General features: G+C 38.8%; 1 protein-coding gene across 2 annotated transcripts in view; it reads right to left on the minus strand.

The window, feature by feature from the left end:
• LOC126248976 (SRSF protein kinase 3) overlaps positions 1–26,095 on the minus strand; it is a 425,825-nt gene that overhangs the window by 86,898 nt on the left and 312,832 nt on the right. For both annotated transcript variants that reach the window (XM_049950532.1, XM_049950531.1), the window contains exon 9: positions 8,307–8,519. In XM_049950532.1, the coding sequence (XP_049806489.1) occupies positions 8,307–8,519 (213 nt within the window). The remainder of the gene's footprint in view (positions 1–8,306; positions 8,520–26,095) is intronic.

A 26,095-nucleotide genomic window follows, 5' to 3' on the forward strand; every position in this document is an offset into this window, starting at 1 on the left:
TACCAGTGTTAAAGACTGCGATGGAGCTCCGTATGCCACGGCAAACTGGCTGACACTGACGGTGGCGGTGCACAAATGCTGCGCAGCTAGCGCCATTCGACGGCCAACACCGCGGGTCCTGGTGTGTCCGCTGTGCCGTGCGTGTGATCATTGCTTGTACAGCCCTCTCGCAGTGTCCGGAGCAAGTATGGTGGGTCTGACACACCGGTGTCAATGTGTTCTTTTTTCCATTTCCAGGAGTGTATATCATAGACCTTTAGAGATAGTGGAGAGACCCTATTCCAATGCCTGTAGATTACTATCTCAGTATAAGTTTGTTTGTGTGTCTGTCGACCTGCCAGCACTTTCATTTGGTAAGTCACATCATCTTTGTTTTTAGATATATTTTTCCTATGTGGAATGTTTCCCTATATATATATATATATATATATATATATATATATATATATATATAGAGAGAGAGAGAGAGAGAGAGAGAGAGAGAGAGAGAGAGAGAGAGAGACACACACACACACACACACACACACACACACACAGGGGAAATGCCGTTACCAAAAATCTTGGCAAGCTCTCGACTGATTTACTTCGAAAACTGACATATGCTACATATTTCTGAAATGACAAAGTACAGTTCTTCTGTTAAAACTGACTGCGCAGGGATGTGCAAAACAGTGTAATCATTGTTGTAATGTGAAAACTGAGTGATTTTTCTGGCGTCCTAAAGGGCATGATCACTGGCTTTCAGGCCAAGGGTGGAAGCAGTTCTGAAACAGCAAAGTTTGTAAAGTGTTCATGTGCTGCTGTGGTTACAGTATATTGTGGATGACAAAATGGCACCACATAAAGGTGACACTGAGGCTGAGGCAATTGTGGTGCACCATCTATGATGAGAGGGCTGACCAACAGCTGTGGAGATGTGTATAGGTGAATAGACACACAACTTCTGAGCAACTGACCACCCAGATGAACACAGGGGCTACTGACAGTGTCTCCTCAAGGACAGTTCAGTAAATGATGTTGCGTTTGGTCCTTCGTAACAGGACCTGCTGTTCATCAGCAACGAAGGTAGGAATTGGACGTCCACTATGTGACAAAAGGTGGCCTTTTCATATGAATAACATTTTATGCTCCATCAGAAAGATCACTTTTGGTGCGTACAGTGTGAAACGTCTGAAAGCGAACACACTGCAGCTATCATCAGAAGGGTCCAGGCGGGAAGTAATTCTCTGGGTGATCTCCTCATTGTGGAAGGTGCAGTGGATGGTTGCAAGTATGTGAGGATCATGTCCACCCCTACATGCAGCTTATTTTTTTCCTGGGAATGATGCCATCTACCAGCACGGCAATGCAATGTGTTACACAGCTCACAAAGTGCTCGTGTGTGGTTTGAAGAGCGGATGAGTTTACCGTACCGCTCTGGCCACCAAACTCCTTGGATTTAAATGCAATCAAGAATCTATGGGACCACCTTGATTGGGCCATTCACACCATGGATCCTCAACAGAGAAACCTAGCACAGCTGGCCAAGGCACTCAAACTCACATACTCGACACCCCCACTGGTATCTTCTAGAATCTCACTGACACACTTCCTGCATGTCTTGTAGTGGTCTGCACTGCAAAAGGTGGTTACTCAGGCTTTAAACAAGTGGTCACACACACAACAATGTCTTGTTTTGTTTTCTTACATGCCGTCAGTTTTAGAGAAAACAGGAAAGTTGTATTTACGGCTTATTGGTTTATGGTTAGACTACTGCTATGAACCTGAATCATCTGAAACTTCATAATCCTATCCATCTGCAGAATAAAACTATTCGAAATACTGTCACTGGAGCTACTATCCTCAAAGATCCAGTGACTGGAGAGGTGTCTCATAACCTGTATACCAATGATCTCAACCAATTTACCCATTCATTTTAAGCAACTTAAATTCCCAATCAAGATTCCATTTGCAATAACAATAAACAAGTCTCAAGATGAGACAGACTGGTAAGAGGAAAGAGGTTGGGGGAGGGGAATGAACGTAGACACAGGGGATGAGGAGATAGACATAGAGAGGGAGAGGAGGCAATGGACAGAAAAAGGGGGAGCAGGAGGAGATGGACAAAGAAAGAGGGAGGAAGTGATAGGCAGAGAGAAAGAGGAGGATTTAAGATGCACATCCAAATCCCATACATATGTAGGAACTGCAAAACATTGCCTGGTTCACTAGTTAATTAATATTGCTGTACTCCATTTGCGTAGAATTTCTGGTGAAGCATTTATTGTTTCATAAAATTAAGAATGCTGATCATTTGTTTGAATATAGATGTACAGAATATTCTGTAGTAACATAAAATTAATGGGCAGTGAGAATAAAATACAACATATTTGTGTGATGACTGATGATATATGGATGGGTATTATATGTGTGGGTCACATATCTATAAAATTGTTTGCTGCCATGTAGAAAAGGTAATGTTAAGTTTTATGGCAGGTAGCATTTTACCACCTGAATATTTCTGGCTATATTAATGACTCTATAGTGTTTAACTGCAAGTGCTTGATTAAATTACAATATATTTCTTTATATTGGTCACAATATAAACTGGATAACTTAGATATATCACCACTTGCATCATCCTTAATACAAAATTCTGAACTAAGGCATTCAATGGAGCATTCAGTTTTAAAACTTTAGTTTTTTTAATAATGCCAATATATTTTTCAAGTTCAATTGAAATTGGCAGCTTCTTTTCAATTTTATGTTAGAGTGAATGTTACAGATGACTCTGATGAATGAGAGAGTATTAGACTGGATGTTAATTTGGGCTCATTTGTGTGTCCAGAAAACTGAAGCTGTCTCATGACAGAACACCATATATTTACAGAAGAGGTTCATTCCTGGTGGTGTGTAGTGAGGCAAGAAACAGTTATGACTGTATATCCAAAGACAGGAGAAAAAGTTAAGTGAGTGTAGTGTAAGTGGTACAAATTTAATAGTGAAGTTGTTTCGTATGAATCTTTGTTCCTGTGATGAATATTTTATGACTGGAATCTGTGCTCCTCTGAAGAATTTTTTTTTATCATTGTTTCAACCAGAAAAAACTTTCCTTGTAAAATTTATTAATGTAGGATGAAACATTTATCCCCATTATAAATGTTTAGAATACTAAACATTTAGTTATACATACATTAATGCAAATGTACATGAAAATATGATTTATTTGATATTCTATAAAATTCGCAAATAATTTTTATTAAAATTGAATATAATAGAGGGAAACATTCCACGTGGGAAAAATATATCTAAAAACACAGATGATGTGACTTACCGAATGAAAGTGCTGGCAGGTCGATAGACACACAAACAAACACAAACATACACACAAAATTCAAGCTTTCGCAACAAAATGTTGCCTCATCAGGAAAGAGGGAAGGAGAGGGAAAGACGAAAGGACGTGGGTTTTAAGGGAGAGGGTAAGGAGTCATTCCAATCCCAGGAGCGGAAAGACTTACCTTAGGGGGAAAAAGGAAAAAAGGACAGGTATACACTCGCGCACACACACACATATCCATCCGCACATACACAGACACAAGCAGACATTTGTAAAGGCAAAGAGTTTGCCTTTACAAATGTCTGCTTGTGTCTGTGTATGTGCGGATGGATATGTGTGTGTGTGTGCGCGCGAGTGTATACCTGTCCTTTTTTCCTTTTTCCCCCCTAAGGTAAGTCTTTCCACTCCTGGGATTGGAATGACTCCTTACCCTCTCCCTTAAAACCCACGTCCTTTCGTCTTTCCCTCTCCTTCCCTCTTCCCTGATGAGGCAACATTTTGTTGCGAAAGCTTGAATTTTGTGTGTATGTTTGTGTTTGTTTGTGTGTCTATCGACCTGCCGGCACTTTCGTTCGGTAAGTCACATCATCTGTGTTTTTAGATATATTTTATTAAAATTGCTTTTACATGTCATTTTAATTGACATCTGTCTTTAAATACTAGCTTTGTTGGACAGCATACTTAACTGGGGCCATAAGCTAAAACTACTGGTATAAAGCTAATGCTAATCAAGTGGACACACACATTTCATGAACGTTTGTAAATAGTTGTAAAAATGAATTTTTGCTATGACAGTTTAGTAGTTTAGTGCATTCTGCATATTATTATTTATTATAATGTAGGTTTCAATTTTTTCCATTTAAATACTGCTGAAAATTTTATTTGGTCTTTTGTTTCAACATTACTTACATAACGGGCAGCAACCACTTTTTTTTTTTTTTTTTTTTTGGGGGGGGGGGGTGTATTGTGAAAATACAAGTCATAGCCTCAACTAAATACCGTAAGCAGTTACCGAACGAGGTGGTGCAGTGGTTAGACACTGGACTCGCATTCGGGAGGACGATGGTTCAATCCCGCATCCAGCCATCCTGATTTAGGTTTTCCGTGATTTCCCTAAATCACTCCAGGCAAATGCCGGGATGGTTCCTCCGAAAGGGCACGGCCAACTTCCTTCCCCATCCATCCCTAATCCGATGAGACCAATGACCACGCTGTCTGGTCTTCTTCCCCAAACAACCAACCAAACCAACCGTAAGCAGTTATGTATGTGATCAGAGATATATTTTACACTTTATTCGTGTAGTGCATGTACCCTCTGCAGCTGGTGGATGTGATGCCAGGCATGGGATGCAGGAAAGGGTGCTGAGAGCACAGAGCAGACACACTGTTGTTGGTAGCCACAAGGGTAACACATCTGAATAGTGTGAGACTAGCCAATGTGTTTAATGTTTGTTGCTGCTCAAGTCGAACCTTTATTCAACACACTGCAACTAATACACAAACATTTAAGAGTAATTTTAAAACTTTTCAAGAACTTCATAATGATACCAGCCGAAACATGACAGGACTGACTCCTCCTGGAACCTGTGGGAATGCATGCCTGAGATGCACTATGGTACTGGGCTGTGTCTTCATTCTTTTATAATGATCATCAGGTGACTGACAAATAATGTCATCACTGGTGAAGAGAATGTGACACCACTGTTTCAAGTTCCATTCCGAGTGTTCCCTTGTAAACCTGCTTCACATCCCACAGTACTGGAAGGCTAGTAGTGTTGCTAGGGAACAAATTCATCACATGGAGTCAGTTTAATACTGTTTGGGTCAACACATTCCTTCCATTTGCCTCCAAAAAGGCAATGCAATGCATTCTCCTCGGGGTAACTACCAGCCAGAATTTGAGGCAGCTGTCAGTGGCAGGTGGTGTTGTCCATGAATGACCATTACACAGCAGATCTCCAATGTCTGGTGTCTCATGATAGCCGTTAAATCTTCAAGTCACTTGGCTGCAGTTTATGACAATAATGCTGGCAACTTCCTGTGATGACAACTCTTCTTGATAATGATAATGCATACACAATCTAAGCTTCAAATGACTCTTCAAGGGACGTTAACTGAATGAACAGTGTTGATAAACCAGAGCAAAAGCTACAATGGGGCAAGAAAACATTCCGAACCCTCACTGAACAAACAATCACAACATACCACTAAAGATATTTAGGAGAACCTTTAATTAGGATGACTGGATATGAATTTGAAAACTGCTCCTAAGTGTGTGTCCATTTTCTTAAACATTGTCTCACTTCCTCATTAACCAGATTTTAAACTGCTTATGATGAATCTATTTTAAACTGCTAGTGATGGATCTAAAAACTGCACATAAACATCCTCTATTTCTGTTTTCCTCTATGGATTGTTCTTTCCATGTGGGTGATGCAGTTTACAGGAGACTGAGGGAAAACTAGTTGTAGTTTGAAATTAAAATGGTGATCTGGTATTCATCTAAAGGAAGCCTGGAAAATCACAAGAAAACTAAATTATCACTGAACCACTACCCTACAACTTTGTTGTCATAGCAACTGTAGCAAGATCTTGCTGGATGACCATTGTGTATCAATGAATAGCCACATGGTATGAAGTGCAAAGATTACAGTTGCTTGCTATTCAACCACTACTGTCTTATGCAGATTTAAAAATATATGGAGTATGTGATATCTGGCAGGTTAATGTGTTAATAAATACTACAGCAATGTTTTATCTAAGTGTACTGAGTGTCTCTCCTAAGAGTCATCAGGTGCATTTTGTGTAATGTTTTGGCATATATTTGTAGTTTCATTTTTGCAATGTGTAGCTGGAGTCAGCCCAAACAAACACTGCACATCATTTCTTTTATGTCATGTCCAGCATTGATGGAAAGTGTAAATTTGTTTCTCATTAGGAACAATGTGATTTTAAAGTGGAATTTTCATGTTCATTTGACAGAGTGGTCCCAGATTAGCCTAGTGTAATATTCATTTCGTCTGTATGTATCAATATGAGAGAGTAAAACATGAATAATAACCAGTATTCCAGCAGCATGACTGTAACTGTAATGTAGTAATGCTACTAAGTTACTGCTTAAGTACTATTTATTCTTCCATTTTTACTGTCCATGTTATAAGACATCAATAAAACGAATATTGCACTGGACTAATTTGGGACTGCTCTATCGAATGGACATGTAAATTTCCATTTTAAAAATCTTATTGTTTGTAACAAGAAACAAACTGACACTGTCCATCAATTCTGAGCATAACATGAAAGATGTGATGAGCAGTATTTGTTTGGGCTGACCCTAGCTACATATTGAAAAAATGAAATTTCAAATATCTGCCAACACATCAGACAAAACGCACTTGACAACTCTTTGGAGAGACACCATGTTGGACATCTGAGACTGACAGCTAGTGAAGTGGTAAGGAAAGAAACAATGAATGAGCAAAGATGCATCTGTCACAATGACAAAAAATTGACATGATTACAAAAAATATCATCTATATTATATGAGAAATATAACTGTCCACTGCTATATAACTTTAGAAGATTAGAATACAAAAAGAAATGAATTCTGGAACAGATGTATGTATTGTTACTTTTCTATGGTTAAGTTTCTCCCAACAGTCAAATGCTACATGACCAGACCTGTACAATACAGGACACTGCAAATCATCATAATGAAAGACAGCACATCATTCAAAGCAATCGATTAACAACAGACTAATAATTGTTACAGTACAATGTGCTCACATTATCTTCTTCACTGAGACACAGTATGCGTTAATATTAATCTTGAATAACACAGGTAGCAAGGGTAACAGACAAGAAGTGAAAGGCTATTTACAACTTGTACAGAAACCAGACTGCAATTGTAAGTCTATGGACGTGAAAGGGAAGCAGTCACTGATAAAGGAATGAGACAGAGTTTTACCCTATCCACAATGTTATTCGATCTGTACACAGAGCAAGCAGTAAAGGAAACCAAAGAAAAATTTGGAGACAGAATCAAAGTTTTGGGAGAACAAAATGGACAGCATCTTGGAAGGAAGATATAATATGTGATAAACACCAACAAAAGCAAAACGAGGATAATGGAATGTAGTCAAATTAGATCAGGTGGTGATGAGGGAATTGGATAAGGAAATGATACACTGAACTTAGAAGATGAGTTTCGCTATTTGGGCAGCAAAATAACTGATGACGGTCGAAGTAGAAAGATCTAAAATGTATACTGCCAACGGCAAGAAAAGAAATTTGTTAACATGAAATATAGACACAAATTTTACAAAGTCTTTTCTTAAGGTATTTGTTTGGAATGTAGCCTTGCATGAAAGTGAAACGAGGACAATAAACACTTCAGAGAAGAAGAGAACAGAGGCTTTTGAAATCTGGTGCTACAAAAGATTGCTGAAGATTAGATGGGTAGATCACGTAACTAATAAGGAAGTACTAAATAGAACTGGGGAGACAAGAAGTTTGTGGCCCAACTTGACTAAAAGAACAGATCGGTTGATAGGAGGCATTCTGAGATAATAAGGGATCACCAATTTAGTATTAAAGGGCAGTGTGGGGAAGGTAAAAATCACAGAGGGAGATCAAGAGATGAAAACAGTAAGCAGGTTCACAAGGAAGTAGGTTGCAGTAGTTATTCGGAGATGAAGGGCCTTGCACAGCAAAGAGTAGCACAGTGAACTGCATCAAACCAGTCTTCAGACTGAAGACAATGACGACGACAACAAAAACGAAATGTTCAAGCAAGTGGTTGGTTTATATCTTCCAACTAAAAGTGATATAAAATCAACTAGTGTGTTGGCTTGTAATTTCAAATTTGCTAACAATACAAAGTTGTTTCATTGGACATTCCAAAAAAACATAGCCACAATGTGCGACAATGCATTTTAAGTTTAGCACATCATTAAGAGTAACTAAAAATATATTAAAAAAAAGGTCTTACCCTCTTCTTTCTCTTGTCGAGTATCAGATTCGTCCGAGCTTCCACTGTTTCTATTCCATCGAAGTGTAGGTTTCTTCTTACCATTTTCCGAGTCCTGAGATTCAGTATTGTGGCCATTACACACACTACGTGTTTCAGTTTCAACCTCAGGGGAAACTTCCACATGAGGAACTTCACTTTTCTCATTTGGATCAATTTTATTACTCTCGAAATCTGGAAATTTGTTCAAGTATTAAGTATGAAAATGAATTACCTTATGAGTTGCTTGCTAGCGCATATTATGAGTTCAATATAATAATAAAAAGCCCTAGTGGAATGCAAATAATTTAATAAGTAAAGGTAACAACCCACTGAATAATAGTGTCACTGAGTTGTCAAAAGGTTCATAAGTAGAACTAAAAACTTTGCCAGCTTTCGGGTGAATCGTTTTCCCAAATATAGTACACACCCCCCCCCCCCCAACACACACACACACACACACACACACACACACACACACACACACACACACAAAAAAAAAAAAACTGCATGCTGCATTGTGCCAACCGACTACAGTGCCACTATACAGTCTGCAGGCGAAATGTAGCCATAAGAAGTGTGTGTGTGTGTGTGTGTGTGTGTGTGTGTGTGTGTGTGTGTGTGAGTGAGAGAGAGAGAGAGAGAGAGAGAGAGAGAGAGAGAGAGAACTGCAGCTCAAAAAACAATCTATCCAAAACCAGATACATTTACAGTTTAGTTTATGCGTCTTTTGATGACACCACCCCTGCTATTCACCTAGTTGTTACCTTTAGGCCAAGAATTATTTATGCATTAAAGATTGAAGTAATAAAAAAAAAATCAGGATTTAATTTAAAGAAAACCACATTTTGCAGAACATTCATTACTAACATACATTATTAATGAATGGTAGGATTATATTACAGGATGTCTCTGACTTTATTGTTTGTAGCAGCTACTTCCACAGACTGTACACCAATTAATTTAATGATGACCCACACAATAATCTGCCTTATGCAAGAGATTTCATTTATTTTTATTTTCCACTATATTTCAGCATTTTGTGTACTATCTACAGTGTTTTTGTTATCATCATCATCATCATCATCATCATCATCATCTCAAATGCAACTCTAGCAGTTTTTGTGTTGGTGGTGTCATATGACACATACAGCTTACTGAAGAAATTGGTACTTTTCCTTTAAATCCTATATAATAGTCACTTCTGATAAAGTACCCCTAGTTCTGTAAGTTCTGGTTTAGAAACCAGAATGTAACAGATTTGCTGCCTCCAAGTACACATCTGTATCATTTATAACCAGATTTATACACTCGCAGAACCCCCAGTTCTGTATGTTCTGGTTTAGAAACCAGCATGTAATAGATTTGCTGCCTACAAGCACACATCTGTATGCTTTATTGCCAGATTTATACACTCACATGTGTTACTTGTATGATGCACTTTTGTCCTACTGCTGCACTATTAAACAAGTTTACTAAACTGCTGTTGCTCTGTATCCACACACTCACTTCCAAGGAAATTTCTTTAGTTATGAGAAACTTTCTAATTTTTAAAATTTCTGTTGTGGAAATGATTTTAAATATTCTCAAAGTGCACATAGCAAATATAAATTTTAGTTTTAAAATGTTGCTAAAATTGCTGATAATTCTCCCATGGAAAACCAAATATCATGATTTATAGATGTATAACTTAATTCTCTCAGGGCTACTCATGTGAGAACAAGCTCATGTCATTTTGTGAGAGAAGATATGAACAGTCGTGCTATGACAAATAAAGAAATGGATGCATATATATATTATAGAACCAAAAGCATTTCAGATTGCACAGTGGAAGAGAGATGTATCTGGTAAGATCATTCACAGACTTTACAGTGAGATCAACAGACCAAACATACCTAAATGTTTTACAAGAAGTACGATTATTGTGACAAAGAAAAAGACAAATGAAACCAAACTGTTTGGGAGCATCCTGTATGCTTCAGTGAAAGGAAGCAATAATTGTTACAGTTTATTTACATTTACTCATACCTTATGTTAACTGGGGGTGGGGTCAACTAATAATCATAACTGGCCATACTCTGAGATTTGACAATGTGCGCACAAATACTTCATAAATTCCATTTGCACAATGTACCTACAACTTTTCTTGAATACAACAGTTTCAGTTCTGCTGATTCTATTTACCACGTCTTTCAACACTGAAGGAATATTTAACTCAAAAACTGTCTGCCTTGTCTGTCCACGACTAAGGAGAAAGTAGGAGTAGAATGCAGTGGGGAGGGGGCAGGGAGTTTACTGTTGAGACAGAGATGGAACGATGGTTACTGTGTTTGAACTATGTTGGTAAAGGAGCTATAACTTTCCTGAAAAGAAGCACTTGGATTCTGGTGCAAAAATGTACAACTATCAGAAGGTGTTCCACTTACTCCACTCCCTTCTTTCTGTGCAGCTACATGAAACAAAAATCTTGTCCCATATATTAACCTACTGGGAGATAGTTGTCAACGAGGCTGTGGAGATTAGAATGTACGAAGACTATAATGGGGAGGGCAGTGATCATCTTAGTGATGCATGAAATGGCCTCTTGACATTGAGACAACAGCTAAATTTGACGAGTTGTTTATTTTCTGACAGATGTCGCTAGCATTGCAAACACAGGAACAATCTTGAGCAGCATGCTGACTGTCAATTGCTACTGATGAAGATACTGGAGCTTATGGTTAAAAGAATAGAATATTTTGTACAAGAGTGCTGCTACCAGAAACTTTGCTCCCATATTTCAGTACACAGTATTTACACCCACACCAACTCATTGAGATGAAAAAGTACGAGTATAATGTGGGTTTGGATTATAAAAGAAAAAAAGAACGAACTGGACAATGAAAGGTGCTTTGGCAATGAGAAAACAATGGCTTTGATTTGTTTAATCATCCACTCTCTTTATGTGATTCTGCCCCCTCTGACCACCTACTCCCACATGTAAGTAATTGTTGGGTGGAAACATTGTGTGTCCGATGATGTTGGCATGTCAGCCACAGGTTGGGCTTTTGCAGACCTTCTAAAAGTGTATTTCATGGATGAAACATGTTCATTGGGCCAATGTTGGAAAAATGTACTACCAGACAGAACAGGACTACATCACTGAAAATAAGATTTTTTTTTTTTTTTTTTTTTTTTTCCAATTCTCAAATTAAGATACCGTCAGGCAAACTTTATACCGGACCTCCAAGTACAATAAAGTACTTCACATGGTTAATGTCATACAACTGTGGGTAAAATGAATGAAATCACACGCAAATTCTTTATTTCACAATAGCTGAACTACTGAAATGCGGATACTAATGAGAATATTACCATCAATGAAAACATAAGCAATTTGATGCCTAATGAATGTTCAACCCAAAATACTTTACAGCATTCAAGCTTCAAAGTCTTTACAGACATTTGAAAGCACATGTAATGGCAAATGATACACAAAAGGTCTGCGCTTTTGAGTCACTAGGCAATCAACTTAAAACTGACTCTTTATCTAGTATTAATAATATTGAAAGCCTGTTACACCGATTCTTAGTGTAATATTTTATACGTTATGAATGAAACACAGACAACAGTCCTGTAATACTCTACAATACTTATTATTTGTCACACAAACTGGTTTTCGACTGTTAAGCCATCGTCAGGTACAAAGAAAAGGATGTGGTGTAGTGAAATTTTGTTGCTCAAAGATTTTAGACTAGTGCGATTACAGATTATCTCCCTTTCCAGAGGCGAAAAATGTTAACGTTAGAATTATGAATAAAACAAGAGGTATTATTTCAGTGTAAATGCGATATCAGATTATTTAACAAAGATAAAGTATGTGACTCATTAACAAATGAACTGTAGACAAATTACAATGACTGTACATAGAAGAAAATAATTGAACAATAAACTTTGGAACTTATTCCAAAGATGTTTCTGAACAAAATAATCTTGTCCTTAATAGTTTCTAAATTACACTACTGGCCATTAAAATTGCTACACAGAGAAGAAATGCAGATGATAAACACCCGTTTATTATTGGACAAATATATTATACTAGAACTGATATGTGATTACATTTTCACGCAATTTGGGTGCATAGATCCTGAGAAATCAGTACCCTGAACAACCACCTCTGGCCATAATAACGGCCTTGATACGCTTGGGCATTGAGTCAAACAGAGCTTGGATGGTGTGTACAGGTACAGCTGCCCATGCAGCTTCAACACAATACCACAGTTCATCAAGAGTAGTGACTGGCGTATTGCGACGAGCCAGTTGCTCGGCCACCATTGACCAGACGTTTTCAATTGGTGAGAGGTCTGGAGAATGTGCTGGCCAGGGCAGCAGTCGAACATTTTCTGTATCCAGAAAGGCCTGTACAGGACCTGCAACATGCGGTCGTGCATTATCCTGCTGAAATGTAGGGTTTCGCAGGGATAGAATGAAGGGTAGAGCCACGGGTCGTAACACATCTGAAATGTAATGTCCACTGTTCAAAGTGCGGTCAATGCCAACAAGAGGTGACAGAGACGTGTAACCAATAGCACCCCATATCATCACGCCGGGTGATACGCCAGTATGGAGATGATGAATACACACTTCCGATGTGCATTCACCGCGATGTTGCCAAACACGGATGCGACCATCATGATGCTGTAAACAGAACCTGGATTCATCCGAAAAAATGACGTTTTGCCATTTGTGCACCCAGGTTCGTCGTTGAGTACACCATCGTAGGCGCTCCTGTCTGTGATGCAGCGTCAAGGGTAACCGCAGCCATGGTCTCCCAGCTGATAGTCCATGCTGCTTCAAACATTGTCAAACTGTTCGTGCAGATGGTTGTTGTCCTGCAAACGTCCCCATTTGTTGACTCAGGGATCGAGACGTGGCTGCACGATCCATTACAGCCATGCGGATAAGATGCCTGTCATCTCGACTGCTAGTGATACGAGGCTGTTGGGATCCAGCACAGCGTTCTGTATTACCCTCCCGAACCCACCGATTCCATATTCTGCTAACAGTCATTGGATCTCGACCAACGCGAGCAGCAATGTCGCGATACAATAAACCGCAATCGCGATAGGTTACAATCCGACCTTTACTAAAGTCGGAAATGTGATGGTAGACATTTCTCCTCCTTACATGAGACATCACAACAACGTTTCACCAGGCAACGTTGGTCAACTGTTGTTTGTGTATGAGAAATCGGTTGGAAACGTTCCTCATGTCAGCAAGTTGTAGGTGTCGCCACCAGTGCCAACCTTGTGTAAATGCTCTGAAAAGCTAATCTCTTGCATATCACAGCATCTTCTTCCTGTCGGTTAAATTTCGCATCTGTAGCATGTCATCTTCGTGGTGCAGCAATTTTAATGGCCAGTAGTGTACAAACAAATGAGATATACGAGGGTTGTACCAAGAGTAAAGTTCTTAATGAGCTACAGCCTCGAGGGAAGGTGCTAGGCTAAGTCCGACAACAGTGCCGTGCGCAGTGGTTCCCCCACTCTCGAGCCCGCCCATCCGCAATTCGTTTGGCAGCCGTCAGAAATGGAAGAGTTGATCGCCGCTCCCGCCAAGTGCAAGGGTTGGGCAATAATCCGGTTTCTCCACACAAGGAAGTTATCGCCCATGGAGATTCATCGGCAACTGACTGAGGTTTATGGTGGAGAGTGCATGTCCGTTCAGCACGTCCACAAATTGTGCAGGGCTTTTACTGAGGGTTGCATGGAAGTTCACAATGAAGAATGGAGTGGAAGACCGCCGGTTTTGGATGTGATTGTCCAGGAGATCAACAGTGAGCTGCTCAAAGACTGGAGGGTCACTGTCCGTGAACTTGTTGAATGCATTCCTGAAGCTTCCCATGGCACAATTGAAACGTTGGGTTATCACAAGGTGTGTGATCGCTGGGTCCCCCAGATGCTGACTGATGGACACAAGGAGCAATGCCTTGACTGTGCGCGCAAGTTTCTTCAACAATGTGAGTGGGGAGGCAACAAGCAGAAGTTGTTGGACTCTGTCATCATGGGAGATGAAACGTGGGTGTTTCATTACACTCCGGTTCACTGCCACCACAGAAATTCAAACAAATGCAGTCGGCAGGAAAGGTTATGGCAACTGTGTTTTCAGAACAGAAGGGGGTACTCCTCATCAATTTCATGCAACCTGGGATGACAATAAACTCAGACAGATATTGTGAAACATTGACCACACTCCAGCGAGCAATCCATAATTGCGAGACAGGACAACTGAAGGAGGGAGTGGTGCTTTTTCACGACAACACTTTACCCCACATCGCTTGTTAAACACAGAGCTTTTGAAGAAATTTTGGGTGGATTGTTATGCCCCATCCCCCGTACAGTCTGGACTTAGACCCCAGCAATTATCACCTCTTCCCCAAGCTAAAGGAACACATAGGTGGCCAACACTTCAAGAGCGATGATGAAGTCTGAGCAGAGGTCACACACTTCCTCAACGGGTTGGTGGGAGACTTCTTCGACTCAGGAATAAAAACTCTGGAGCACCATACTCTAAAGTGTGTTGAAAAATATGGAGACTATATTGAAAAATAGACAAAAGTGTAAGCTGTCCAATGATGTACAAATAAATAACAATAAACAATGTTTTCTATTTGTAAAAAATATGGGAACCTTGCTTTTGCTATAACCCTCATAATGGTGATATTATGCAGATGAGTGCAGCAGCTGTGATTACACAAAGCAAATTTTTTAACACAATGAGAGAAATCATAGTAACTGAAATAAAGGAATATGGGGCATGTGAGTAGGAGGGGTAGTTTACAACATGGTCTGGACGAGATTATGAGTGGCATCTGCAGTTAGAAGTGGTGAGTAAGGGAACTGTGTGATCATTCAGTATTAAGCTTCAGTTTATTGACATGGTTTATTGATTTTCACAGCTAGAACATCCAACTGTTTACTGTTTTTATATCGTACCACTGAAATGGAAATAATTTTGTGTAAGACAACTTTCTATAGCTAACATTATTTCATCTGTGGCAACTGGAGTAACTGCCATTATATCTAGTAACTGTGTGAGAATGTTTAGGCACTTCTGAACAGGTATATTAGTGAATAAGTTGCTAACATCAAAAGAAATCAGATGGCACTAGGGGAGATTTGCATCTATTCTAACTTGCTCACTAAGTCAACTGGATTAAGGATGCCATGACCAGGTTTGAACTTGGTTTTAACCTTGAGCAGGTTATTCAACACACTGGCTAATTTAATTTGTAACATGGAGATGAGAATGAAGACACCCCAGGATTGATTGGGGTGTTATTTTAACTATAGGATTCACGTTGGTTAGGAAGTAATCATCAGTATAATATTATACTTTTACATAGTTTGATAACACTTTTAATTTTATTATTATACGATTGTGTGGCATCTTTCTGTATCTGTTGGAAGTTGGGGACATTTAAGAAATTTTTCACTTTGTTGATATCGTCACATTTGTTCATTAAGACAACAGCATTTTTTTTTGTCTGAACAGATTGCTATGACATCATTGTCTCTCATTTTCTCCTTGAAATTGTTTAATATCTTCTGTTCTTTAGCTGGTGGAGCACCAGAAATGAGGTTAGATATTCCCAGTTTGTGGGATACAAGATGTTTGGAAGAGATGTCCTTATCTGATGCACATTCTAGGTCTACTTGTATTATTTCCAGTTTTTTTCCTTTTTCTTCTGGAGAATATTTTAAGCCTTTTCCCAGTACATTCAGTTTTTCATTGGTTGTTTTTAAGTCCAAAAGGTAAGGTACATGACCTTCACCCTTTAACTTTTGAATTGGTTTTGAAAGTTATTTAGTCCTGAATAGTTATTACATTTAGATTTCTGTTTTTTGTACATGGTACGCATGACATCATTAACTTCACTCTCTCACCTCACTGTCCAATATATCTAACTCCACCGAGTGTAACAGGGCCAAAATTCATATTATGTTAATTCTTGGTGCGTACTCACTTGATCATGAATTCTGTACCCCCATTTCATTTCTTCTTTGATCAATGTTTTTTGTACAATGTCTACTGCCTGTTTAGAAGCAGCAGTCTTTGATTTTAGTTCATAAAAATGGCTCTGAGCACTATGGGACTTAACATCTATGGTCATCAGTCCACTAGAACTTAGAACTACTTAAACCTAACTAACCTAAGGACATCACACAACACCCAATCATCACGAAGCAGAGAAAATCCCTGACCCCGCCAGGAATTGAACCCGGGAACCCGGGTGTGGGAAGCGAGAACGCTACCGCACGACCACGAGCTGCGGACTTTGATTTTAGTCTTATTAAGACTGCTGCTTCTAAAAAGGCAGTGGATATTGTACAAAAAAACATGGATCAAACAAGAAATAAAATGGTGGTATACTATTTATGGTCGTGTGAATACACACCTAGAATTCACACACATATGAATTTTGGACCCCCTACTTTCAGTGGAAGTAGATATACTGGACAGGGAAGAGAGAGAGAGAGAGAGGAGGTTAATGACATCATGTGTACTGTGTACAATAAACAGAAAGCTAAAAGTACCAAACTATTCAGGACTAAACTACTTTCAAAATCAATTCCAAAATTAAAGGGTGCAGATCATGCGATTTATCTTTTGAACTCCTCTCAGTCCAGTCCTTGCTGAAATGTTCATAGACAATTTTGAAACCAGCTTTTGGAAAATAATCCACTCTCTTCCAAAGTTGGATACTGGTTTTGGTATGTCGACGACATGTTGTGCTTATGGACAGTTATTGCCAGGCTACTAAAAGAATTCCTCAAGCAATTAAATTCTAAACACAACAATATAAAATTCACAATGGAGTTTGGGGGTAACTGTATAAATTATTTAGATTTAACCATTGACGTCAGTGACTATATTCATACTTTCAAGATTTATAGGAAACCTACCACCATAGATACGGCAATACTGGCCAGTTCTCAACACCCAGAGACCCATAAACATACTGCCTTTTATTCAATGATACATCACTTAATTCCATCCCCATGGGTGAAGACAACTTCAAAATGGAATTAAATGCAATCATTCAAATAGCATCAAAAGATGGCAATCCTTCTACCTCAGTGGAATCCATAACTCTCAAAAGGCTGAAGCAACAGGTGTACTCCCTTCTTCACCCTGTCCTTACTGAGCAAGGGGGTGCAGTGGTTAGCACAGTGGTCTCGCATTCGGGAGGACTATGGTTCAAATAGGTTCATCTGACCATCCTGATTTAGGTTTTCCATGTTTTCTCTAAATCGCTTCAGGCAAATACTGAGATGGTTTCTTTGAAAGGACCCAGCCTACTTCCTTCCCTAATCAGATGGGGCCAATGACCTCACTGTTTGGTCCCACCACCAAATCAATCAGTCAATCAACCAACCAACCAACCAACCAACCAACCAACCAACCAACTAACCCTGTCCTTGATCCACCACCTGAAGAACGCAATAAATGGTGCACAATTTCATTCTTAGGAGAAGTCTCACTTAATGTAGCCAGAAAGCTTAAATCCAAGAATGCATAAACATCATTTTATGTGCAAAACACCACTGGACACTTTTTGCCCAATGGTAAATACAGCATTCCAGCTTTGGAAAAGATTGGAATGTATAAAATTACTTGCAATATTGGAATATTCCATATGGGTGTCTGGCAGAGCAGTATGTACCCACTTCAAGTAACACCATAGAAGTTGGAAACTTAGAAAAGGAAACTAGTTTTGCAGACCATCTGCTTAAAGCAGGCCATAGTTACAAGGTGAAACATGAAGTATTACATCACATCCAAAAAGGGAGGAGGATGAACTACCTTGAAATAATGGAAATTATTAAACCATGTCCATCAACCCAAACTTAATACTGAATGACCACGCACAGTTCCCTTACTCGCCACTTCTGGCTGCAGATACTACTCACAATCCCATCCAGGCCTTGTAGTAAATTACCCCCCCCCCCCCCTCAATAGCCCCATTTTCATTCATTTCAGTTACTACAATTTCTCTCATTGTGTTAAAAAATTTTGCTTTGTATAATCACAGCTGCTGCACTCACCTGCTTAATACTGTGATTATATCTTATTTATGTGTGATTTAGAAACTATTAAATACAAGATTACTTTGTTCAGACACATCTTTGGAATACATCACAAAAGTTTATTGTTCAATTATTCTTATTCTTAATTCTAACATTAACATTTTTCATCTCTTGAAAAGGAGATACTCTGTAAATGCACTAGTCTAAAATCTTTGATCAATAAAATTTCACTGCATCACATACTTATCTTTGTACCTAATGATGGACTAACAGCCGAAAACCGATTTGTGTAACAAATAATAAATATTGCAGAATATTACAGGAGTGCTGTCTGTGTTTCATTCCTAATAAATAAGTTTTTCCAAAGTGAAATAACATACTATCACTAGAGTCCACCATTATACGAAAGTGTCACAAAATGTTAACCAGATATTTATTTAGATTAACAGCAGTAAGTTATAACAGGAAGACACTCAAATAAGGCAGCTTAATTTCAGACAACCATACAAATAAAACTAAAATAGTTATCATCTATATATATGCAATAAAATTAAAAAACCACTTTGAGTGTGTAAACAATATTTCAAAAACATACTGAAAATTTCATCAACAGGAGTAAATGATAGTTCAAAAATAGCCCCTAAATTTGTGATGTCATATCTGTAAATACCCAGAGAAAAGTTGAGCTCTAACATTACATCAATGGTGAGGATGTTAGAGGCTGAGCATGTGACAGGAAATCAGTAATGGCCACTTCAAAGAAACCAATGCAAAATTTTAACTTCTTTAGTAAATCGAGTCATTGTCACATATAACTTGTTAATTTTTATTTTTAGATGATAGGTTTTGACCTTCTACAGAGATAATCATCAGACCTACATTCCTTTATGAGAGCAGGAATTGCTGGGGGGAGCAGTGCTCATATAGCAGTATTATCCACATCAGCACAGACGGGTCTGCTCCATGCCAGCGATTCCTACTGTCAACCAGGAATGTAGATCTGATGATGACCTCTGTAGAAGACCAAAACTGGTCATTAAAAAATAAAAATTAAGAACTTGTATGCAACCACAACTGTGTTTACTACAGAGTTTATAATATTAATACAGCGTGGATTTCCTTGAAGTATGTTCCACTTACATAATTCACCTGATTCATACATCATCCTGTTACTTACAGTCTGTACACCAAGCATTAAAAGAAAAGCAACAAATATTTCAGGTAGACAGCCAACTACATACACATCATTACAAAACACTTTAAAAGGTTTCTAAATCTAATACTTTGAAATTAAGAATTTCTCTCACGGTATCACTATCATTTACACAGCTACTGCCAGCCATTTTTTCACATACGCTAAGCTGTATGATATATTGCATTGTATGCCTGTTGCATCCCTGTGTGTGTGTGTGTGTGTGTGTGTGTGTGTGTGTGTGTGTGTGCGCGCGCATTAAAAAATAAAAATTAAGAACTTGTATGCAACCACAACTGTGTTTACTACAGAGTTTATAATATTAATACAGCGTGGATTTCCTTGAAGTATGTTCCACTTACATAATTCACCTGATTCATACATCATCCTGTTACTTACAGTCTGTACACCAAGCATTAAAAGAAAAGCAACAAATATTTCAGGTAGACAGCCAACTACATACACATCATTACAAAACACACACACACACACACACACACACACACACACACACACAGGGATGCAACAGGCATACAATGCAATATATCATACAGCTTAGCGTTTCTGTTGAATGGAATTGGTCCTATATGAAGAAACATATTTTGACTGCCTCCTGTAGCAGAGCAGAGAGGCGGGTGGAGGGGAGGGGGGGAATTACTAAGTGAAAAGGGTTAATACCTACAACCCCTTCAACTGGGAGTTCAGATGATTGTTGAATAATTCAGTTAAGGCTGTATGAAGATTAAAATGGAGCACATCCTACAACATTTCTTCCAGCGGATCCTAATCAAACAATATTTGTTATTTCCATGTATCTACAGGAGATAGAACACATTCAAATGCACCGAAGCATCACATGCCAGTCTTTGCACCAAGAATTCACTACCTGCATGACTCCTTGCATTTAATAACAATTTTTTACTGAACTAGAACATCAGCTCACTGTTATGTGGACAATACTTGTGGTATGACAAGAGGTTGTTTTCACCAAACACAGTTCAGAATACAGATGAAGTTTCAGATCACTGACAAAACGAAAGATAGATTAGAGTTCAATGAAGCCATCAGGGATGGGGTTCACAGAGAAGGGGACAACAATATTCACCTGAAATGAATTTCAATACTACCAACATATTAAAGAACACACTTCCAGTATCACTACAAACATATAATTTTTTTCTTTCTCAGAATGCAAACCTACTTCATATCAATTAAAAAAAAAAATAGTGCAATCATGCAAAATATGTGGGTGGTGTTGAAATGGGAAGGTGATTGATTGTCAGACCAAAATTAAAATCCAGACTCTACACATACATCTAACTCTATCTTTTCATGACATTTATTACTGTCCTTATCCACCCGCCGAGAGCACTAATGCGCTGCTTCCTGGACTCAGGTAGGCGTACCGGCCCCGGACTGAATCTGCCCGGCGGATTAACGATGAAGGCCAGTGTGCCGGCCAGCCTGTGTGTGGGTTTTAGGGAGTTTTCCACATCCTACTAAGTGAATACCGGGCTGGTCCCCAAGTCCCACCCCATTTACACAGACATTTGAAAAAATTCGCACTATTCATAGTTTACACTATGACACAGACAGCTGAGGAACACTCATTCCTTCCCGGTGGGGGGTGGGGTTGGGGGTGGGGGTGGGGGGTATGGGGTGGTGACAGGAAGGGCATTTGAAAAAATTCGCACTATTTCATAGTTTACACTATGACACAGACAGCTGAGGAACACTCATTCCTTCCCGGTGGGGGGTGGGGTTGGGGGTGGGGGATATGGGGTGGTGACAGGAAGGGCATCTGGCCACACCTTAGATTAACCACACCTAATATGACTTAACCATGCTGACCCTGTGCACAAATGTGGAATAAAGGTGCTAGCTGAAGAAGAAGAAGAAGAAGAAGAAGAATTACTGTCCTTATCCATTTCAATAGGTATGTTTGTATTCAGAGGAATAGAATGTGACATTACAAACCAGGCTGTTTTTAAAACAAAATTGATAAAGCAATAGCAACAAGTCACTTTTATACATGAAATGTTATTACTGAATAACAACATTCTCTTTCATATATATTCCGATGAATATTTATTTAGCTTATCTGTTTGGGTTGAGTTGAGTTGTTTGGGGGAAGAGACCAAACTGCAAGGTCATCGGTCTCATCGAATTAGGCCATGCCCTTTCAAAGGAACCATCCCGGCATTTGCCTGGAGCGATTTAGGGAAATCACAGAAAACCTAAATCAAGATGGCCAGACGCGGGATTGAACCGTCGTCCTCCCGAATGCGAGTCCAGTGTGCTAGCCACTGCGCCACCTCGCTTGGTTTATCTGTTTGCATCTATTGAAATATGCCCTGCCATCTGAAGAATATGAATCCACAGACAGCCTATGTTTGAACACCCTAATTACATACCAAGCATTGAAGTGACTGGTAACTGTCCCTTTCTTCATTTCATAGCAGTTAATTTCAAACTGTCATGGAACTTGTGAAGATTCACAAGGGATAAAATACCGTCAGGAACTATTTTCTTCCACTGTAACTTTTATTCTGAATTACAAAAACTGGAAATGAGGCAAGCTTTATTTCATGTGGGTTAATACTTACACAAGATATACTTATATTTGAACACTATTATATGCTCCACAAGATTGTTACAATGCATACAACGCAAGTAGAAATAAACTACATGCACATTTGACAAGCCTTTCTGATTCACATTCAGTGTAACTCCTCTAATATTTTGCCTTTTCAGTGGTATGTAAACAGACGCTGAGAGCGGGATCAGTATATGTACAGCAGCTGCAATCCTAGGGCTTACAGTAAACACACCACTTTCATATGGTCGTAAGTACTCTACCAGCAATAAATAATCAGTGTGGCGAGTGGATCAATCAGTTCGTATTTCACTGTTGAAGCCACAGTTACACCGACTCTCAAATACAGTTATTACCTCACTCTCTGGACTTGGACTTTGATTTGGGACTCTGCTGGATTGTGTGTTGTTGCACAATATGATTCTGATTAACCTTTGGGTCAATAATGTGGCACTTACTGAGCCACCAAGGGACACACGTAATAAGATAAATTTATTTCAAATATACTGGATGTACTTCAGGATAATTATTAAAATGTCCCACTTAAACTTTTATCTGAACCATGCATATGCACTTGCATTCATCATTCGTTAACAATTAAACATCTCTCAAATAACATTACTTGAAGTACAACAGGAGAAAGAACCCTAACAATTGTTCAACAAGATAATACAGATATGTGTGGCTTCTTGGCCAGTCAAAATATACAGCAAAAATGAACCACTCTGAATTGCATTTTAACTTCTGTCTGGTCCTATTGGAGATACACCTGACACTATATGCAAATGATGTACGTTTCGCTTGCTACTGAACAAGAGAACTTCCTCCCGTAAATATATATTATACACCTATTCACAAACCTGGTTCAGAATGCCATAAGTTCAACTTATGTTCACTATACAATAGCACACAATGTCATCAAACATGTTCCAGAACTCAAGAAAGATATCATTAGCCCACATTTTTTAATCTTTTATGCAGAGTGTCCAGAGTTTCACCTGTCCACTGCTCGCAGAAACCATGTTAAGTCTTACGGAGATTATTTTGGGTCTACAAGGTTTATTATAACACAAGGATGTAAAATGTCTGTCAGTCATTCTCCAATTTGGTGGATGCAATGAAATAGTAATCTCATCTCATTCTATATAACTACTTTCAAGTGCAACAGTCCCCCCCCCAGTTTCCTGCTCCATTAACACAGGAGTAGGGCCAGTATAATTTTTCCAGATGTATTTTTAATGTATTTTCACCCAGTCTTTCACAGTTACTCCACTTAAGCATCTTTGTACCATTTTTTCCTTATGCACACGTATTATCACCTCTCACAAGCGTGGTCATGATGTACGCTGGACAAAGTAGTCTGTCAGAAATATGTTGAGCACACGTGTGCATACGTCGACGACTCGAGGCCTCAACTATATGGTAAGTGGCTACCTTCACTCTGTTTATTAGGTGTATTCCATACAAGGCTTTCCAGTGTCATAACAGAAGACGAGTTGCATTGCGTAAATGAAATCTTAAAAGAGAACTGCAAGAAATTAGATATGAAAATACTCCAAGGAAGTGTCTCTGCATGCTTTAATGATCTGGCATTGCTATGTTGGTACTGTGAACAATACAGCAATGGGGAAAACTGTGGCTGTTGTGTTTCCCTAGGACATGTAGCTCTACTGTATGGTTTAATGATAACGGCATCCTCCTGGGTAAGATAGTACTCCATTTGGATCTCTGAGTGGGGACTAGTCTGGAGAATGTTGTAATCAGAAAAACAAATGTGGCATTCTATGGACCATAATGTATAGTATTAGCTCCCTTAATGAATTGGTTAGGTTAGATAATTTACAGAAACAGAAATGGATAGGATGAAGTTAGATACTGTGGTACATGGTGAAGTGCAGTGATGAACAGAATTTTTGGTCAGGTGAGTATATGACTATCAACAAAAGTTCAGATACAGGTAAAGCAGAAGAGAATCTAATAATGAATACGAAAATAAGAATGTGGGTGAACTACTATGAACAGGCTAGTGAATACATTATCATAGCTGCGGTCCATATAAAGTCAACAGCCACCATTGTCATTCAAGTTTATATGCCTACCACTTCCGCAGATGAAAAGATTGAAAGAATGTACAACAAGTTAAAATAAATTATTCAGATTGTTAAGGGAGACAAAAATTTAATTGCTATGAATGACTGAAATTGAATTTCAGGGAAAGGAAGAGAAGGAAAAATAGTAGAACAACATAGACCAAGGGCAAGGAACGAAAGGGGAATCTGTCTGGTAGAATTTTGCACAGAGCACTGTTTGATCATTGCTAATAGCACTTGGTATAACAATCACAAATCAAAGTTGGTTACATGGAAGAGACCTGGAGACACTGGAAGATTTCAGATCTCTTATTTAATGGTAATAAAGAGCTTTAAAAACAAGATTTTAAATTACAAAACATTTTTAGGCTCAAATACGGACTCAGAACATTATTTAATTGACAAAAGGAGAAAATATAAAAATTCAGCAAGTGACGCAGGCAAAAGAATGTGCAAGTCCAAAAAATGAGATTAACAGAAAATGCAAAATGGAAAAGCAGGGATGGCTAGAAGAGAAATGCATAGCTGTTAAAATAAGTACAGCTATGAGAAATATAGTTGCCACCTACAGGACAGTTTAAGAAGAAGCATTCAGAGGGAAGAAGGAAGGAAGATCAGTATCTTATGTCCTGTTGACAATGAGGTCATTAGACATGGAGTACAAGCTCAGATTAGGGCAAGATGGGGAAAGAAATCAGCTGTGCCCTTGCAGAAGAACCACCCCAGCATTTACCTTAAGTGATTTAGGAAAATCATGGAAAACTTAAATCTGGATGGCCAGGTGAAGATTTGAACTGCTGTTCTCCTGAATGAAAGTCCAGTGTGCTAACTACGCAGAAAAGAGAAGAATCTGTAAATCAAGAGCTCAAATTGCAAATGCCAGTACTAAGCAAAGAAGGGAAGTCAGAGATGGAAGGAACACACAGAAGGGCTACACAAAGGAAAGATATTCAAAAACAATATTATGGAAAGGGAAATGGAACTAGATAAAAATGAGATGAGAGCAATGATACAGCAAGAACAATTTGACAGAGCTCTGAAACACCTACATCAAAACAACCTGCAATAGATAACACTTCGTTAAAATTATCGAGATCTTTGGGAGGGCCATCCATGACAAAACCATTCCACTTGGTGTGCAAGATATGAGAGACTGACACAGTACTCTCAGACTTCAAAAAGCATGTAATGCCTACAGGTATTCCAGTTTTAGCAAATTTAAATAGTGTGTGGTTCTGATCTGAATTTATGAGTTCAAATGCAGTATTGCAGTTGTTGAGGAACTCATTAAAATATTCTTACTGTCATCAAACAATTGTGAAATTAATTTGAACTGTGACTCTTGCATCTCATAGTCATCACACAAAACACATTCTCTCATGCAGCACATATGCTAATCTGTTCCTCTCATTGTGTGTATTCTTGCTGTTTCTGCTGAGTGCGAACTGCTGTTAATCATTGTGCTACTGTTTGTTGCTGTTGCTGACGTGTGTTGAAATGTAAGTGAATGGCTAGTCAGAGATCACAGCACAACTCAGCGATTCATGTGTGCTCTCTAGTAAAAAAGTATGCTAGCAAAAAAGACTACATTACTATGAACATCCAATGTTTGAGAGTCAGCAAGAACGTGGAGAAAGCATAGCACAGTGAGGCTCATGGGTGGATGCAATACAGCATCACTTTAGTGAAACCATCTGAGGTACACTGAGCGTGTCAGAGTCAGAAGGTAATCTTGTGCTCATCTGGAAGTTAAGTAGAGTGGTGTTCATCCAAGGGACATCTGATGATAAGATAAATGCTACAGTATGTGCATACGGAGAACA

The sequence above is a fragment of the Schistocerca nitens genome, chromosome 3 (assembly GCF_023898315.1).
Source record: "Schistocerca nitens isolate TAMUIC-IGC-003100 chromosome 3, iqSchNite1.1, whole genome shotgun sequence".
Taxonomy (NCBI): Eukaryota; Metazoa; Arthropoda; class Insecta; order Orthoptera; family Acrididae; genus Schistocerca; species Schistocerca nitens.